The following is a 19,194-nucleotide window of genomic DNA, read 5'->3' as shown; positions in this document are numbered from 1 at the left end:
CATGATCAAGGAAGGATATACCATCTTGGGCATATGTATGCATAGGCTTACAAGGGGGAGGTACTTAATGAATTGAATAACACTTTCCCAAGATCACAAGAAAATGTGTGGATTAAATGAAAGATAAATTAGAGCTTGATGGGAGCATTCTATAGAGGTGTCTGTATTTCAGTGGGAAGTTTTGTGTTGACTTCTTATATGTTTATATGTTGACATGGAAAAATTAAAGAAGAATCATTTGCTAAACCTGATACAGGAGCTATGGTGAATTACTATGTTAACTCTCCATACACACAGGTAGAAGTTCTCAGGAACCCATGTTGGAAACATAGAAATGACACAGAGAGGAGCTAAATATGGGTGATTTCCATTACTAGTCTGGATAGACTTAGCCATATGTACATGCATAAAAAATGCAATATCATTCATAGTATAGAAGATGTCATTGATTGTTGTTTCAACGTAGGGGTTTGCCTCATTTTCTAACTATAAAGGTCATGCTGAAAATGATGGCAACAATGGGGTGCGTGGAAGCATAGACTAAAGATAAATGCAAATATCCCTATTGCCAATTTGAAGTGGGTTTTTTTAGTATGGTGTACATATCTGACACAATCAAATTTGGGAAATCATTATTAGAACCAATATTGTTAAATCACTAGTCTTAAACTCAAATGAAAGTAGTGAATATATTATTACCTCTATTCCATGAGAATCTATTCAAGGAAAGTAAAGTGTCATTCTTCAATATGCAAAAAGGTCCAATTTCCTCTGAAGCTCAATAAGCCATTGATGAGCTTCTAGGACCAGTGGGAGAGGAAGGAAGGCCCAACTTGTCATTCTCATTTCAATGGCTTGGATTATTGGGTGACAGAAAGGGTTTTCTTCGATGAATGTCACACACTAGATGCTTAGCACCAATAGCTCCAATAGCACATGGAGATGAAAATGAAATAAACAAGTAACAAACAAAATTTTCCATTTTATTATTTGAACCTGAGTTGGTCAAAACTTAGAACAACTTGGGAAACCCTAAGTTGGTCAAAATTTTGACCACCTAAGGCACAAAAACCATAAAAAAGCTATTGAATAACTCTCTACCTAAGTTGGTCAAAAATTTAAGTCAGAATTTAACCTATAATGTACTAGTGCTTGTATTTGTAAAAGGGAATTCAAAGTCCTTGATTCATTTCGAAAGGGTTTTAATATTATACTTCTCTAGGCTCTAAATTTGTATAATTATTTGTAATTGTTAAATGTATTATGTTACACATTGATTTATAAATTTATAAATTATAATACAATTCTTTTAAAGAAAGTTTATCATGTAAATTTCATTATGTTACAATTTCTTAAGTAAACTAGAATCAATAAAAATCTAAAAATGTCTAAAAATTAGAATGAATAAAAATCTCAAGTTCAATATGTATAAACACTAGAATTAATGAAAATCTCAACACGTGTAGACTCTAAAAACTAGTTTCAATGAAAATATCAACATGTTTTAAAAAAATTAAAAGTAATAAGCACCTATAATAGGATAGTTAAGGGTATAAATTAAATTATACAAACATAATTAAGTAGTAGATAGAGTCTTAGACATTGGCAAGACCATAGCACATAAATTAATTTGAATTGAAATTGGTAAGACCAGAGCTACTAGCCTACTACTTGACTCACAGAGAACTTGAGAAGTTGCTATAGTTGTCACTCTAGCTAGATTGGCTCAGCATCACTATCATCAAAATCCTCCTCATTTATTAAATATAATATTTGATTATTCATTCTTTTTCCTTCATATTCACTATCAGTATGCATGCCAAAGTCAAATTCATCGTCATTGCTTCCAATATCAGGACATGAACCACTACCACTGCCACTTGGGTTTGAAATGTTGGTCATTCATCTTCTTTGACATTTGCTTCTCCAAATCCTAAAAGCCCTATCATAAGGAAAGCAATCTACCTCATACCTATAATTATAGAGCGTCAAACAATTCTCCAATTTTTTGTATAGTTCATTTCTAACCTTTAATGTCAAGAAGCCCAAAGTACTGAAAGCTCTCTCATCCTCCACTGAACCCAATATCATTGTCAAACATAAATCAGTAAGCTTGAAATGTTTTGGTATTGACTCTCTCAATTAGTTGCTCTGACCAAGGTTTTTCTAAAGCTTTGTTACTACTTCCTCTTCATTTGGATTCTCCTTAAGATCATATTGCTCCCTCATTATGTTTGTAAAACAATATGATTGATCACTCAGTCAAGAGTCATCTAAAATTCCATCTATAGCTACTCCATTGATTACTTTAGTCTTGCAAAAATTCTTAATCAAAGTCGTTATCCTTCTTCAAAAATCACTTACATAGTTTAGAGACTAATATTGAGGAAAAATAATAGACGTTGCTTTGAGAAGTTTCTTTGGAGGGAATTTGTATCTAATTTTTGACAAAAGATTGTATAAAACTCACTCACTTGATAGAATCAAGCAATGAGTCAATGATCTTCTTGAAGTCTTCACTTTTAACACGTGAAAGTGCCTTCTTTGATTCAAATTCTACTTCGCTTCCTGATTCGTTGGGGTTGGACTCAGGGTTGATGCAAGCATAGTGTTGCATTGGTATGTCAACTCCATGTACCCTGACACATACAAGTTCCCAAGATTGTTTAAATCTGTGATTTCTATCCACTTTGCAAACTTTGATTCATCTAATGGTTGTAATCAATAAAGAGTATCCAAGCTATTTTATGTCATTTTACACAACTTATTATATTATGTAGTGTATATATCTTTTTGTTGAACCTTATTCATAATATTTCTCATGTCCTATAGCATGGGGATAATAGTTCCTAAGTTAAGATTATCTTAACATTAGTTAGACTCAAATACAACTGATGAAATCTATCTCACACATAGTGGATTAGTACAAGAAATGATGGATATTCAGAGAATACTCGATGTGTTGGTCCATCCAAAGAGATCCATCTGATATCATTTTCTTTAAGAAACTTCCTCCCATTAGTAAGTCCTTAAGCAAAGTGTTGAAATTCTTGGACTCATTTAAGAACTTAGAGCCTTTCCCATAATGGATGGGGCTCTTCCTTGGACGAACTCTCAAAAACACCCTGTCACCAACAAAAAAGTGACGATCCAACCTATAGGCATCTACATACTTCTTCTGCCTGTCTTGAGCAGAAACCAAATGCTCCCTAATGCAAACAACCTACTGCTCCATATCCTAAAGCATCTCTGGACCCAAAAGAACCCGATCCTCTAAATGATCCCAACTCAAAGGTGTACAGCATGGTCTACTGTACAAGGCCTAAAAAGGTGACATACCAAGAGAACTATGATACCCATTGTTGTATGCAAACTCAACAAGGTACAAATAGTCCTCCCACTTCACCTGCCTATCCATAACATACATGCGAAGCATGTCCTCCAGAACCTGATTTACTCTCTCAGTCTGACCATCGGTCTCTGGGTGATAAGTTGAACTGAAATTGAGCTATGTGCCCAAAGCATGCTGGAGAGATGTCCATAGTGCAAAAGTAAACACTGGATCTCTATCTGAAATGATCCGACGAGGAATCCCATGCAAACGAACAATATCTACCAAGAAAACATGCGCTACCGAAGAAGCTGTGTAGGATGCTCTCATGGGCGAAAGATGTGTTACCTTGGACAACTTGTCCACTGTCACCATGATACAATCATGTCTTCGCGATGACATAGGCAACCCTATGATAAAATCAATAGATATTATATCCCACTTCCACTCCAAAATGGTATGTGGCTGCAAAAGACCCATCGGATGCTGATGCTTTGCCTTCACTCTCTAGCACTCAAGACATCTAGCAACAAAATCAGCAACATCGCATCTCATCCCTACCCAGAAGTACAACTATTTGAGATCAACATGCATCTTCTTGACTTTAGGATGTGCAAAATACGGTGCACGATGCGCTTCTGACAAAACCAAGGTACGAAGATCACCTGACAAGGGTACATAAATACGCCCTGAGTATCGCAATAGTCTATTAGACTCAAGCATATAACCTAAAAATATCCCTTCAAGGGTATGTCCAGACTCAATCTCTTCCCTCACCTCTTGATACCAAGTGTCACTAGGCAAAGCCTCCAAAATATAGCTTCACAAATCCACTCCCAATGACATCACTGATACCTCATGTCGCCTCCTGCTCAAGGCATTTGCGATGAAATTTTCCTTCCCTTTGATGTAATGAACATCAAAGTCATACTTGCATAGGAACTCCATCCAATGACGTTGTCGTGCATTCAGGTTTGGTTGAGTAAAGATATACTACAAGCTCCTATGATTGCTATGCAACTCAAACCTGTGTCCCAAAAGAAAATACCTCCAACAGACAAGGGCATGCACTAGGGCCGCAAGTTCCAAATCATGAGTGGGGTAGTTAAGCTCATGGTCCTTGAGTTTCCTAGACTCATATGCAATCACTTGACCATCCTGCATCAACACCGCACCCATGCCTTCCAATGAAGCATCTGTGCAAACCATGAAATCACCTTCAGGATTAGGCACTGCAAGGACTGGTGCACTGGTCAAACACTCTTTAAGAGTAACAAATGTTGCCTCGCACTAGTCTGACCAAACAAAATTCTTCCCTTTGCACTGAAGAGAAGTGATGGGATGAGCTACTCGTGAGAAATCCTTCACGAAGCGACAGTAGTAACCCGCCAGTCCCATAAAACTATGAACTTCTGAGACATTCGTGTGTACTGGCCAACCCATGATAGCACGAATCTTCTCTGGATCCATAGCAATTCCATCACCAGCGATGATATGTCCCAAATACTTCACCTCTAATTGGAAGACCCCACATTTACTCAGGTTGCCATACAGCTGATGGTCTCTCAAGCACTGCAATACTTGACGTAAATGGACTTCGTGCTCCTCTACAGTCTTTGAATAGATCAATATGTCATCCAGAAATACAATGACACACTGATCAAAGTACATGTGAAATACCCCATTCATCAAACTCATGAACACTAATGGCGCATTGGTTAACCCAAAAGGTACAACTGTGAACTCATAATGCCCATATCGTGTATGAAACATTGTTCGATGAATATCAACCTCTTGGATACGAAGCTGATGGTATCCCAACTTCAGATCAATCTTTGAGAACACTCATGCTCCCTTCATTTGATCAAACAAGTCATCTATCCTTGGCAAAGGATAACGGTTCTTCACCGTCATCTTATTCAATTGCTGGTAGTCAATGCACAAATGCAAAGAACCATCCTTCTTCTTCACAGAGATGACTGGTGCACCCCGTGGGGATACACTAGGATGAATATGGCCCTTGGTCAATAATTCCTCCAACTACAATTTGAGCTCTCTCAACTCCTGAGTAGTCATGTGATAAGGAGCTCATGAAATCGGCTCTGCCCCTAGTACAAGATCAATCTGAAAATCAATGTCACGCTCTAGTGGCATACCAGGAATCTCCTTAGGAAACACATCGGCATACTCACAAAGGAGTGGGTGATCATCAAGTGTCACTGTATGGCTCTCGGCTTCCTCGAGATCACTAAGAGACACAAGAAACAACTGGCAACCTTTCTACATACTTTGCTTTAGCTGATTAGCTGAGATCATACAAAGCGAGACTGGTCTCTGAACTCCCAAAAGTTCCACTTGCCCACCTGTGTCATCAACACATTGTACCACCTTATGATGGCAATCGATATTTGCCTGATGAGCGGCTAACCAATCCATGCGCAACACAATGTCATACGATCCTAGAGGTAGAATGCATAGATCCACTATGGTGGTGATGGTTCCCAAATTCAAACAACAGCTCCTAACCAACAAGTCAACAGCCACCTTGGAACCCGTGGCTAACTCAACTTGCCACCTATCAACTTGATGCATTGCCACTAACCCACATCGATGAACGAGAGATGGTGAAATGAAAGAATCTGAAGCACCAGAGTCAAAGAAAACTAAAGTTGAAATACTGTGTAACGTACCTGTAGCCTCGACTACTGTACCTTGATGCTCAGCTTGACGGTTGTCAACTGCCGCAAAGACTCTATGATTTTGACTTGCATCTCCTATAGTAGGCTCAGATCTCACTACACCCTTACTAGGTCTCGTAGATGGTTTGATGGAATAATCATAAGATTTATGGCTAGGTTGGCCACAAGAATAACAATTCGCAGAAAAGCTGGGTCCTGTCCCACAACTACCCTGAGTAGCACTAGGATATGGTGCACTACCTCTACAAAAATTTTGCTAAATATTCTGAGGAGGACGATCCTGCTGAGATTTATGTCCTTTGTTCTGATTATCTCCCTTCCTTCCTGAGGTACCAGAATATTGCCCCCCTTTAGCCCTATGTCGATAACGGCCTTTCTTACCACCTTGAGGGGGTTCTGATTGGGCTTGACCCTTCCCAGTGGACTAAGAATACGGAGAATCTTGTCCGAAATACCTTACACTTTGGTTTTGAGAACCAAATCTGCTACTAAATCCTCTAGCCAAATTCTCCTCTACAATACAAGCTTTCTCAACAGCTAGATCAAGAGTCCTAGGCTGATGCATACAGACTTCTCCAATGAGGGAATCCTTAAGGCCTCAGATAAAATGATGTGCTAAGAGAAAATCATCATTGTTGTAGCATGAATACTACCTGAGTTCAAAGAATCAGATTTCGTACTGATCCACAGTCATGTTCCCTTGACGGATTGCATGGAACTCATTAGCACAGGCCTCTCTGAACTAAGGAGATAAGAATCTCTCTCAGAACCTCTCCTCAAAGATCTCCCAGGTGAGATCTGCAATGCTAACCTGAAGCTTCTGACTCTCAATATTCCACCAAATGGATGTGTGGTCCCTCAAATGCATAATTGCACAACGGGCCCTCATGTTGGTTGAATATGGATACATGGTGAAGTAGCGCTCCATGTCCAACAACCAAGTCTTAGCCTTGAGGCCACTTCCCTTGCCATCAAATGGTGGCAATCTGGAACTCTGAAGGGACTTCATGATATCCAATCTGATGGAATCCTCACTGTTGTGGTCTGGACCACCTTGACGGTGCCCTCTACCGCCAGGTGGAGTAAGAGAGCGCTCACATTCACGTTCCTCCTCTCTATGCTCAGAGTGATGGGAATCTCCATGATGAGATCCCTCTTCCCAATTTTGATCATGTTGGCGCTCCTCAACACGAGGGCCCAGCCTAGCAAGAACCTCCTGGAGTACTGGCATCAATACCCCCATGCCATCCTGATTAGCATTATTACCCTGTTCTCCCCCTCCTCCCTGACGTTCCTCTTCATGGTGTTCATCTCCATAGTTACCACTACGGGTACCACCACAGCTACCAGGTCTATGTGTAGGAACAACAAGGTGATATTAGAACAGTCGGAACATAAGCATAAGAGTTAAAACCATGAATGAACAAGATATCAAATAATAAAACATAACATAGCAACACACAACATCAAACAAAACCATAGTGGAAGCATAACACAGAGATCCCAATGTTGCAACATGGGCTCTGATACCAGATGTAATGCCCCGCCTAAAGATACTTGGAAACAAGGATGAAAATACAAGCCAAAATTTTAATTTTTTTAAAACAAGTGTAAGTGCACATGACAACAACATACACAAATCACAAAAACCACAACGAAAGACCTAACAAACATCCAACCACCAACGGATCCCCAAACGCCACTACTCACCAAAAACAAAATCAAGAAAACATAAGAGATCGACCAAGCTAAAAGATCAAAACAAACTCCTGAAAATTGGCTAAGTTTAAATTCTGAAGCCCTGAAATTTCCTAGAATCTTTATCTTAGCCCATAGAGGTCTGAGACCCATCTCAAATGAATCGTCGCATTTATTAAAATATATCTTAAGTATAAGGAATTATCCTTATACTTGAATGATATATTTTAAACCCCGAATAAAAAACTACAAAAAAGACACAACAGAATTCCAAATTGCGCCGCCAAGGGATTGAAGAACACCTAAGAGGGTACCCCGAACCATCCTTGAAAAGTTCGGATGGGACTGAAAAGTGCCCGCTGCCCACCCGCGCAAGTTTCAAAAAAATCGTGCAACACTTTATCAGCGTTGTGCGATACTTTACCAGTATCACGCGACATTTCTCCAGAAGTAGGGCGACACAATCAGGGGTTGGGCGATACTTCTCCAAAGGGCGTGCAATACTGGAACTGTATCATACGACATTTCTTCTAAGGGTGTGCAATACTTTAAAATATCATACAACATTTCTCAAATGGGCATGCGACACTATATTGTATCGCACCATGCTGACACATGGTCGCCTAAGGAAAAAGAAAAAAAACTCTAAGGAAAAACAACAAGCTAAAACATAGATAAAAACCTCCACACCAGGGAGTACCAGATCGACATCTTGAGGCAAAAACACCCGACAAACTAAAAGACGGAAAGCTAAAATCTAACCATCTAAATCATACATCAAAGGGAAAGAACAGAAGGAACATCATAGTGTACTTAAAGCAATATCACAATTAAACTTAATTAACATCACAAATTATAGAACAAACAAATTAAGTATGTGGTTCCTCCCATCTGTTAATGGCATCATAAGACCATCGTGGGTCCTAGCCATCCCTTGCGCATAACATCCCAAGCCACCGATCGGATCATCGGTGCTGTCATGACAGGAACATCACTACTAAACATGCTACAACAATCATAAAGAAATCTAACATGCTAGTAGTAAAGCATAAGATAACATCATCTAACATACGCTAATCATCATCATAAGGAAATGCATCAAACTAACATCATCTACACATGATAAACAAGCATCCTAATGAAAGCATAAATCACAAGGAAGCATACTCCGAAGATCGAAGTACCAAGTGAAAACATTCAGCAGCGGTCGTACTAGGCTCAAGACCGTCTCTGTACATCGGTTCCTAGCAGTGGTGAAGGTACCTATGCCTCCCAACCACATGGCACCCGTAGGTCCACACCCGCCATGTTGATGGAGATAATGATCCAACCACAACCACGCAAAACAACATCCATGGCTAACACACACGCCAAGCAGTATGATGACTGAATCCCAAGACAGAGACAATGCATAAACTATAGGTCCTGGTCAGACATCTCAATAGGCTACTAAGTAGGGGCTGACATCATGGAGAGTCACTTGGCATCCAAAAGCCCAAGCTAGTATAGGCAGCTACTCTTCTCAACAAAAGGCGCACAACCTAGGGTAGCAACTCTTCATGACAGAAGGCGCACAACCCACACATTTTATTATCTTGTATTTATTACCACCCAATGTTTTAATTTAATTATCACTTATATAAAACTTCCTCTGCCAATCGGGGAATAGTCACCAAGTTGCAGGATAGAAGCCCCTCCATATGCTACCCTACCCTACCCATGCTCATCCAACGATGAGTGCCTGTGGGCATGCAAACTCCCAATCCAACCCCACTGATTAAACTTCCAGAAATACCACAGAAGATCAGGCCCCGCAAGTCACCTGACACATGTACTCGTGTGTGGCACACCACCATCACAAAGATCAACACAAGGACTGGATGAGAACACAAACAAAAAGTCAATCAACCAAAAACATAATTGGGAGGACGGATGCTACACGCATCCCAATGCAACATAAAGTGCAAAAGTGGTCTGACAAATATCCAAACGGATCATCCAAGTCCACGACCCACATTGTGCCAAGAAAACTCAAGAAAACAAGGCAATACGCAAAACGAGGCAAAAACTCCAAATTTTGAAAAAAAAATCCAAAATTAAAACCCATTGGGCCTTTGGGTGCAAAAACCCTCAAAATCCAAAAATAAAAGAAATTAGACACCGTATGCAAAAATGGCCAACATAACGGTTCAAAAACCCAAACCCCCATTTCAAAAATAGGGAAAACGTTCATACCTGACCAACCGGGCAGAACTAGCATGCAAAAACGGAGGGGAACACTAGTTCTCAACCTCCTAACATACTGCTACAAGAAATGGAAGCTGAAACGGAGTGAAAACAATAAAACGAGAAAGCCCTACTTGACAACAAAAAGGGGCAGAAATAGTAACTTGCACAATAAAATAAATCACCCGCCAAATCTACTGAAAATGACGGCAAAGCATAAACTCCCAGAGCCAAATCCAACAAGACCAACCTCGCAAAGATCTCACGCTCATAGCTCCCAGAACAAACGAAACAAGAATCCTTCAGAAGAGGATTTCCAAATTTGCTCTCAAAATTATATTCTTAAAAAGTGAGAAGTGAATAATGAATTCACTTTTCCAACACTTTTCGAGTGAATAGTTGATTTTGGTAATTAAACAACTAGAGTAGCTAAACTCCGAATCGACCCAAACGAAAAATAAGTTATTATCCGAAACGAAAATTCACCTAAGGCAAAACTGCTAGAAATTAAATCCAAAAGATTGAAAACTCAAAAAATCCAAAATAAGATAAAATCACTTGACACTTTTGCGACAAATGCAAACTTCTAAATGCACAAACCCACTCACTAGTCAAATCACATAATGTAACGAGTTCGGATTTACTGATCACCAAAAGGTTTTAATTTAAAACAACTAAATAAGGATACGTCGACCATACAAGAGCGACATTGGCAAAATATGAATAGCTGGATCACTATCTCCATGTGCCACTACTAGGGATATAATTCCTGCACATTAAAACACCCGATCAAGTGCAATTGCATATAATATCATAGCCGAAGCAACATGTATTAAAATGCCTATTTAATCCATTTACATCACTCACGTTCGCAGAAAGCGTAAAGATACAAGAATGAAGTGAATAACCATAGCATAACATTCATCTCATAATCATAACCAACAAATATGTCCAAATAAACCATAAAACCAGATATCATCATAGATCTACTATCATCTCAAAATAGCATCAACATGCAAAATGATAAACTGAACAGCATAGCAGTATAACATCTATGGTACTGAGTCAAAGTATAACATCCGACCCTCGGGTCATCATAAGGTACAAAATAAGAGTATCAAGTATTTCTCGAATCAAAAATAGACAAGGTACATACTGCAAACACGAGAGGCACTACATAACATTGTCCAATAAGAAAACAATATGTAAAGGATGGCAAAAAATTTATCCAAAATGTATATTACAGTGGTGATTGGATCAGGATTTTCGACCAATCACATGAAAACTAATGGGCACTTTGGACCCAAATTTTGTAATTTTTGATGACGCAGTTGACCAACTTTACATGCTCTATTCGCCAAATGATGATCAATCGATGAGACAAGATCACCAAATGACGAAGATTATCCACTAAAATAATCTCTAGGGTACTCTTGCCAAGATTCAAAATATTGTGTTTACAAACTTGTACTTTAAGATTACCTACATTTGAGAAAGACCATGAAAAGTTACAAAACCAAATCCCTTTTATTTGTTTTATTATTATTTATTATTTAATCTTCATACTATAATTTGGCAGCAAAGAGCCCACCCGGGATCAATGGTGAAGTTGAATGGCTCACAAAAAGCCCACTAGGGATCAAATCTTGCTAAGTGCAAGGTCCAAAGACATCAAAAAGGGATGAGGTCGAGATCATGCCCCAAGGGAATTTGGCAGTGTGGATGCTCTTTAGTCATTGGCTCTTAGCCGAAGAGGTTTCAGGCATGTGGACCCGTATCAGAGACCTAAAATGTCTTTGTGGATATCAAAAAAAAATACTATAATAAGGAACTAAAATCTGCAAAAATTTAGCTAAATTTTAGGTAGGCGCTGATTATGTCAAATATAGAGAGGACAGTGGGGCCTGCCAAATTTGAACCTATGATGTTTCGCCCACGTTCCTTTCCCGGCGTGCTAGGTGAGTAAAGATTCCTAAACGAAGCATAGAAATCATCGCCCGTACCGTTATGGCGTCTCGCCATTCCACCAGAAAGAGCCGTTGATCTGCATTTACAACCGTTTGATTTTAAATCATAATATTCAGTGCGGCTTTTAAATAATAATAATAATAATTAAAACAGCTGAGATGCCCCCAACGTTCACCTCAAACGCCCGGCACACATGATAATCCCACTCTTTTATGGCCGTTAATCCCATCACAACTGCTTAAAGCACATCATTTCTGCAGAATCCCCAAAAACGGGCCTGTTTGTTATCTATTCCCGTGAACTTTCCTCGTGTTTCGATTCAATACCCAAAATATACGTTTCCACAATTTGAATCTGCGTATTGAATTTCAGAGCCTACTCAGGATTTCTGCGTGATGTTTTTCATAAATAATTGAGGGAAGAAGCCCCGCTCTTGATTTCAAATTTGGTGCGATTTAAAGCAGCGGATGGAGATGGCTCAGCAAGATCACTGATTTGTAGGAGGAGTTGGAAATTCTTTTGATTGAGGAACGTAATGGCGAGCCCTAAAGTTCAGCATGTAGCGAAGGATGCATCGGATAAGCTTCTGGTGAAATTCTCCGATGTTTCGGTTTATGATTATGTTTATAATGAGAGCGGGGTTTCGTCTCCCAAGCCGAAGAAGAATGGCTTGAAGAAAAGGGTGGGAGCTGTGACTGAGGGGGTTCGAACGGAGAACCCCAAGCATACGAAGAATAATAATACTAATAGTGTCTCTGCGTCGAGGGAGCTGGACTCCATTGTCACTTGGAAGACACCTTTGAATGGCAACAATGCTGTGCGTAAGACGGGTTTGTTGAGATCCGCAGGGAGCCTCAAGAGCTCCCACCGAACGGCTGCACAGATTAAAACTTATGCTTTGCTTTCTACAGCTGCCGGAAAGGTAAATGATTTTTCTTTGCTGCATGTATAATATTTTTGTTTCCAAAGTTAAAAGTGACCAGATTGTTTCGTGTTTCTCAGAGCTGTTTTTTATATGTGATCTTATTTCCATCGGACATATTCATTATATTTGACAAAGAGTGACTACAAAATCCATTTAGATCTGTTTTCTCATTTCTCTGTAGTCTCTGTGTTTCTTAAATATTTCGATGACTCTTTAATGAACTGACATTTTTAATTCTTTTGGTTTCTTCATTTTCATGATTGATCAATTTTCTCTAACCGGCGCCCTGTTATAACATGCTCAATTCAGGGCTTACGGTCAGAACATACTAGCTTAAAAATTCTCTGGTTTCTTCAGATTAATGATGGGTCACAACATTGGACTGACATTTTGATGATAAAAATTAGTATAGATTTGATTCTAAAAATACTCATATCTGTATTATAGACTGGAAGTTTGAAATCTTGGATCAATTTTCTATATCTTGGATCAATTTTCTGTAAGTCAAGCTACTGTTATAATTTTCTCAATTCAAGGCTCAATATTTTTGAAGAATGGATCTGAAACTTGAATAGATTTGTTTGCTTCTCCTTCAGGATTAACAGAGGATAATGCTTTGGTAAGTAATAACTGGAGCATTGAACTGTTAAATTGCCAAATATAGCCCACAGTTGAAAATAAGCATTAGAAATGGGAAATTTACAATATTTTTGTAGTTTGTATCAGTGAATAAAAATGATCTTAGATAATCAGTTATGCATTATGAGCTTCGACCTACAAAAACCTCACACAATTAAACCCAATTCAGGAAACGTGCTATTTAATTAACTATGAGATTCACAGTTTCAAATAACAAACAGCTGTCTTGTTTAAGCTCTTCTCAGTCCAAATCTGTTTAAATTTTCTTCTTTTTTTCTGGATCCAGCTCAAATAATTAGCACTATCTAATCTGAAACCCCTCCTTACATTGAACTTAACTTACAACTGTTTGAGCATTGTCATTACTTTGGGACCAGATCATATAACCTATCAAACCTATCACTGTCCTGCGCTTTAAATTCCTATCGCTCAGCCCGACAAGAAGAAAAAGGGTGCTTAATTTGAAGTTAAAAGGAGGTGCAGATGCCTGGTAAGCCGGAATTATTGCATAAAATTTCAAAGCTGTACAACTTTGAATTATATAGAAGACAAATAGAAAACCAGTGTCTTTGTCGATTTGGACAGGCAGATAACATCACTTCAAAAATTGTTTTTAGTTTTTACGTAGAAAAGAAGACCATATGTTTTTAACTTGATTTGACAAATGGTATTAATTCAGTGGCGAATTCAATTGCATCCATAAACTAAAAACAATTCCTTGCCTACCCTGTTAGCTAATGAATCAATTGATTTTTTTTTCTGTAATTTTATTTCCTACAGTAAGAATCCAACTGTTAATTTTTCCAAAGACCTGGTAAACCGGAATTATTGCACAAAATTTCAAAGCTGTACAACTTTGAATTATATAGAAGACAAATAGAAAACCAGTGTCTTTATCGATTTGGACAGGCAGGTAATATCACTTAAAAAATTATTTTTAGTTCTTACTTGGAAAAGAACAGCATTTGTTTTTAAGTATACTTGATTTGACAAATGGTATTAATTCAGTGGCGAATTCATTTGCATCCATAAACTAAAACCAATTCCTTGCCTACCCTGTTATGGATCAATTGATTTTTTTCTGTAATTTTATTTCCTACAGTAAGAATCTAACTGTTAATTTTTCCAAAGACCTTTCCCTCCCCTACAAACTAGCCTAATGCCAACCAGGCTGTTTTGTCCTGTACTTCTCTATTTTAGTCCTATTCAAGGCATAGGATAGGATTATTAAGAGTGGTCTAGAAAATAAAACCTAAGTAAGACTTTTTATTTTCTTCCAGATTATACTAATTTGATTGTATTTGGTGTTCTAATGCCGGGGTTTTGATAACAGGCATGGCAGAAGGCCTTGAGAGGGGCTTCTAAGTTTCTGATGGACAAACGTGCAGTGCAGCCAGTTCGACTTCGTAAGGAGCTTCTCTAGTCTCTAGTTATTTATTACTCCTTTTCAATAAACTGAGGCATGAATCCGGTTTGATCTGGCGGACTCTGCTATCAACCGTTCACTGAATGCCTCTTCCTTGTGCCATCTTTTATCCTACTTACTAAATAACTATGTAAATATAGATATAGACCCCCTCCTCTGTAGCTGGAGATGCGGTGAATAAGCCATTTTATATCAATTTATATTGATTGCTCTGTTGTTCTATGCTACTGTTACATTCAAAGGAAGTCTCTGAAGAAAGTAGAACAAATTATTTTCCTATTTGATCCGTCCGGATGGCAGTACTTTTTTCATGCACGCTTTTTAACTTTTTATCAAATGGTTGGTAGCTTAACTGGTTTAAGCAATGATGTTATATATTTAAAATATTTAAAACTAAGATTATGGTTCAAATAACTTTTAAAATCGCTTGACAACTGAAAGAAGTATAATTTAAAGTTTATGTTTCCTTAAGATTTTACAAAATGATCTTGTGGATAAAATTATTTGTTTGTGCACAATTAAGGTTTTTATTTTTTCATTGTAGTAGATTTAAATATGGGAGATGTGAGATAGGGAATGAGACCACAATCATTCTTCAAATAACTTTAATGGGATAGAAACTACAAAAAAGTTTGATAATTCAAAGAGGCTTCCATTTATATTTATATTTCATGATATAAAATCCTCTACTCAAAAAAATACATATTTATCATTTTGTACATGCATGAATTGATAAGGAAATTTGGAAGTCACATAATTTTGTGAGAAAAAAAAATTGCACATATATAAATTAGTTTAAATAAATATGTATATTTGGCTAAATATATATGATCTAGAATAGAGATGATAAACATAAAATTAGTTAAAAAATTTAAACACCACTAAATATTTAGTTAGAATTTTAAATAGTGAAATTTAGTACTAATGATGTAATAATTGTAATGTCCCTTATGAGGATTTGGATTGTGTTTGGAAATGATAATTCACTTTTTCACTGTAATATGTCCTATTATAAAACTGTCGTTTTTCAATGATTAACATACTTTGCTATGTATTTAAATCAAATTGATTTAAGAAACAATGAATGATTCATAATTTAAATCAAATTGATTTAAGAAACAATGAATGATTCATAATACATTTGAGGTTAACAAACTTAAGCCCCAGCGAGGATGGGGATTTATTTGTCACAAGGCTCTCGACACCAATCTACAAGTAGGTTTCCTCAAGGGTTCAAGAGCTTGTCCATATCTAATCTTGGAAGTCACCTACCTTGTGAGAATATTTACTCCACCTCTTCCTACAAACTACAAACATGTCCACTTAAGGCGCTATAGAAAGTGATTAAGGATTGGAATGTGAGTATACTAATATATATATATGAGAGAGAGACCAATCATAGTTAACCATATCATTTGCATTATATTAGTGTATAAATCTATTGTTTGTGGTATAATAGTTTGATCTATTGCTTATATTTAGATATCTATATCTCTTGTTTTGATTGATTGAATACCTTTTCTCTTTTTATTTAAAAAACCTTTTCTCTTTTTATTTTAAAAAATTATCCTTCTTCCCCCTTTATATCTTTTGGGAGGAAAGGTCGCACCTCTTACCCTTCCAAAGGGCTAGAACCATTCATCATTATTGCCCCTTTACATGCTATGTCCTTCTTCTTCCTCAATTAATCCTTTGCTAATTCCTATACCATCTTTATACATATCAGATTTATCTCATACCTTTGAATGAAACTTACTATTATTATCTTTCTTATGGCGATCCCTTCTTTCATGTCTTCAACAAATGACTCTTCATCCTATTTATATTTTCACAATTGGAGAGTCATAACCTTTCATTATTACAACCTTTCAAGAGAGTCAGAACACTTCATCTTTTTATGTCATTTTAGCGTCACAACCTTTCATAACTACTTATTTTAAAAGAGTCATGTAAAACCTTTATCATTTACGCTCTTTGAAAGATCTTTCATAACTCTTCCCCTTTTGAAAGAGTTACAAACCTTCATCAATGTTTCTCATTCTAATCTTCTTCCATCACTCCTTCCTTGGTCCACATTCTCCCTTCTTTCATCTCTTCTCCTTGACCCCTTTCCAAATAAAATTATTTTCTCCCTTTTATATCACATGTTTGAGAGAGAGACATCTTTTCATTTCATGTTTTTGGTCATTTACTAAACTTAATTAAATTTTAGTTAAACTTTATTATATAATTCAACTTAATTTGTATTTTTTCTATATTTAAATTATGTTATTAGACTCTAAATTAAAGAAGAGAAGAATAAAGCTTGAATTAAGTGAAAGTGTTATAAACTTTCATCAATTCTTCCCCTTCTAATCTTCTTCCATCACTCCTTTGTTGTCCACATTCCCCCTTCTTTCATATCTTCTCCTTTGGCCCCCTTCCAAATAAAACTATATTCTCCTTTTTATATCACATGTTTGAGATAGGCACATCTTTTCATGTCATGATTTTGATCATTCACTTAACTTTATTAAATTCTAATTGAATTCATTTATGATTTAATTTAATTTGTATTCTTTCTATATTTAAATTCTAAATTAAAGAGGAGAAGAATAAAACTTGAATTAAGTGAAAATTGGTACATGACACTAGCTAAGCAAAAGGGTTTGATGAACTATAATAATTGTCAAAGCTCCCTTTAATGTAGGAATAATTGTGTTTGTATCATTGTAAAATATAACTAGCAATGAAATTGTGCATATGAAGGATTTTAAAAATTGGAGGAAAGATAAAAAAGAGATATGATCATGATAACATGTCATATAGAATATCATTCATGGAGATTAAATGTTGAGGACTAAAAAGTAAGGGTATTCTTTTTTGTTTCATGTGCACTACAATTGTGATGTTAATTTAGGACTACAATTGTTTCATGTGGACTACAATTAGATAATCAATGTGATGTTAATTTAATCAAATTGTGGTGTTTAATTTGATGTTTGATTTATTTCAAATAATAAAGATTTTAATAGGAAAGACAAAAAAGATTTAGCTCTTAAATTGTGAGGAGATGGTCTCTTTTATATTTAGGATTTTTTTTTGTTGACTCTACTACAAGTTATTTGCTCGTGTTGTTGTTGATAGGGAATTTATAAAATATTTGAAGAATTGCATAGAATGTACTCAAATAATAGAAAATGGATTAACGTACATAGAAAATTAGAGTCTTGATAGCACAAGAGTTGAGTATAGCTAAAATGATGGTGATGGTTAAAGTATATGAAAATAACTATCAAATAATATCACACCTCTAAGATTTAAATCTATGTAAATTTAAAGTAATTAAGAAACATAATATCACCTTGAAATTTTTTATCAAACCAATTAAATTGCAACCCTTTTATACTCTATTAAATATAACTTTACATTACTGCGTGAAATAAATAGTGGAGAAGCAATTTTTTTAAAATTTAAATAGTAGCATACAAAACTAATGTAAAAATGACTTATTCAGTGCATCTCCTATTACACAGAAGAGTATCTATGTGTATACTTACAAGGTTATTTTGGTAAGGAAAATAAAAATCGATACAATGAATCATTAAATGGTAGGAGAGTCCAATGGATCAAACTATATTCATACACCACTTAATCTTCAGAATTGTACTAAAAGCAAAAAAATCCTAGGTGAAAAACGCACTGTTTTTTAACAGATTTTTGTAGATTCACAGTACAAGGGATGGAAAACGTAAAAAATAATATGCTGAAATTTTCATAAGATAATATGCTGAAGATTTCATAAGATTTAAAAGTACATTTTGTCTGAAAATAGTCGCGCCTCTGTTATTGAAGACTAAAGAAGCTCCTAACGAAGTTGAATTTGGCTGCACTGCACGTTCATTCATGAAAACCTTAGAAGCCCAGCACCTTGTCCATAAATTACATTACATAAGTTATATAATAATAGAGGAGTTATGAACCATATCGTCAGGATGGCCGAGTGGTCCAAGGCGCCAGACTCAAGTTCTGGTCCTCTAACGAGGGCGTGGGTTCAAACCCCACTTCTGACAAAACATTATAATGCTTTTTTAATTTTCTTTCGTGAATCAATAAACTGAGAAAAACATCCATCAAGGGCATTTGGTCTAGTGGTATGATTCTCGCTTAGGGTGCGAGAGGTCCCGAGTTCAATTCTCGGAATGCCCCCATGTTTTAGACAGTTTAAAACGAAACTTATTTTGTATTGTTAATGGTCAACGTTGTTTCCACAGTCACTAACAATCTAACTACAATTCATTTT

The 19,194-nt window shown here is 36.6% G+C and overlaps 1 protein-coding gene and 2 non-coding genes across 3 annotated transcripts; all 3 read left to right on the top strand.

Moving 5' to 3' along the window:
* The first annotated feature begins 11,980 nt into the window (after nt 1-11,980).
* On the top strand, nt 11,981-15,191 carry LOC149542360 (uncharacterized). Its single transcript, XM_089797329.1, has 2 exons — nt 11,981-12,844; nt 14,820-15,191. The coding sequence occupies exons 1-2, from the start codon at nt 12,458-12,460 to the stop codon at nt 14,907-14,909; spliced, it is 477 nt and encodes a 158-aa protein (XP_089653455.1). The 5' UTR covers nt 11,981-12,457; the 3' UTR covers nt 14,910-15,191.
* A 3,689-nt stretch (nt 15,192-18,880) lies between these two features.
* TRNAL-CAA (transfer RNA leucine (anticodon CAA)) lies at nt 18,881-18,964 on the top strand. Its single transcript has one exon. It is a non-coding gene; the product is annotated as a tRNA-Leu (tRNA).
* A 64-nt stretch (nt 18,965-19,028) lies between these two features.
* TRNAP-AGG (transfer RNA proline (anticodon AGG)) lies at nt 19,029-19,100 on the top strand. Its single transcript has one exon. It is a non-coding gene; the product is annotated as a tRNA-Pro (tRNA).
* Nucleotides 19,101-19,194: the final 94 nt, after the last annotated feature.

This window comes from Cupressus sempervirens, chromosome 8 (genome assembly GCF_028749045.1).
Source record: "Cupressus sempervirens isolate cs-2001-9-10 chromosome 8, ASM2874904v1, whole genome shotgun sequence".
NCBI classification, from domain to species: Eukaryota; Viridiplantae; Streptophyta; class Pinopsida; order Cupressales; family Cupressaceae; genus Cupressus; species Cupressus sempervirens.
Note: the sequence above shows the minus strand (reverse complement) of the source record. Positions and strands in the feature narration are given on the sequence as shown.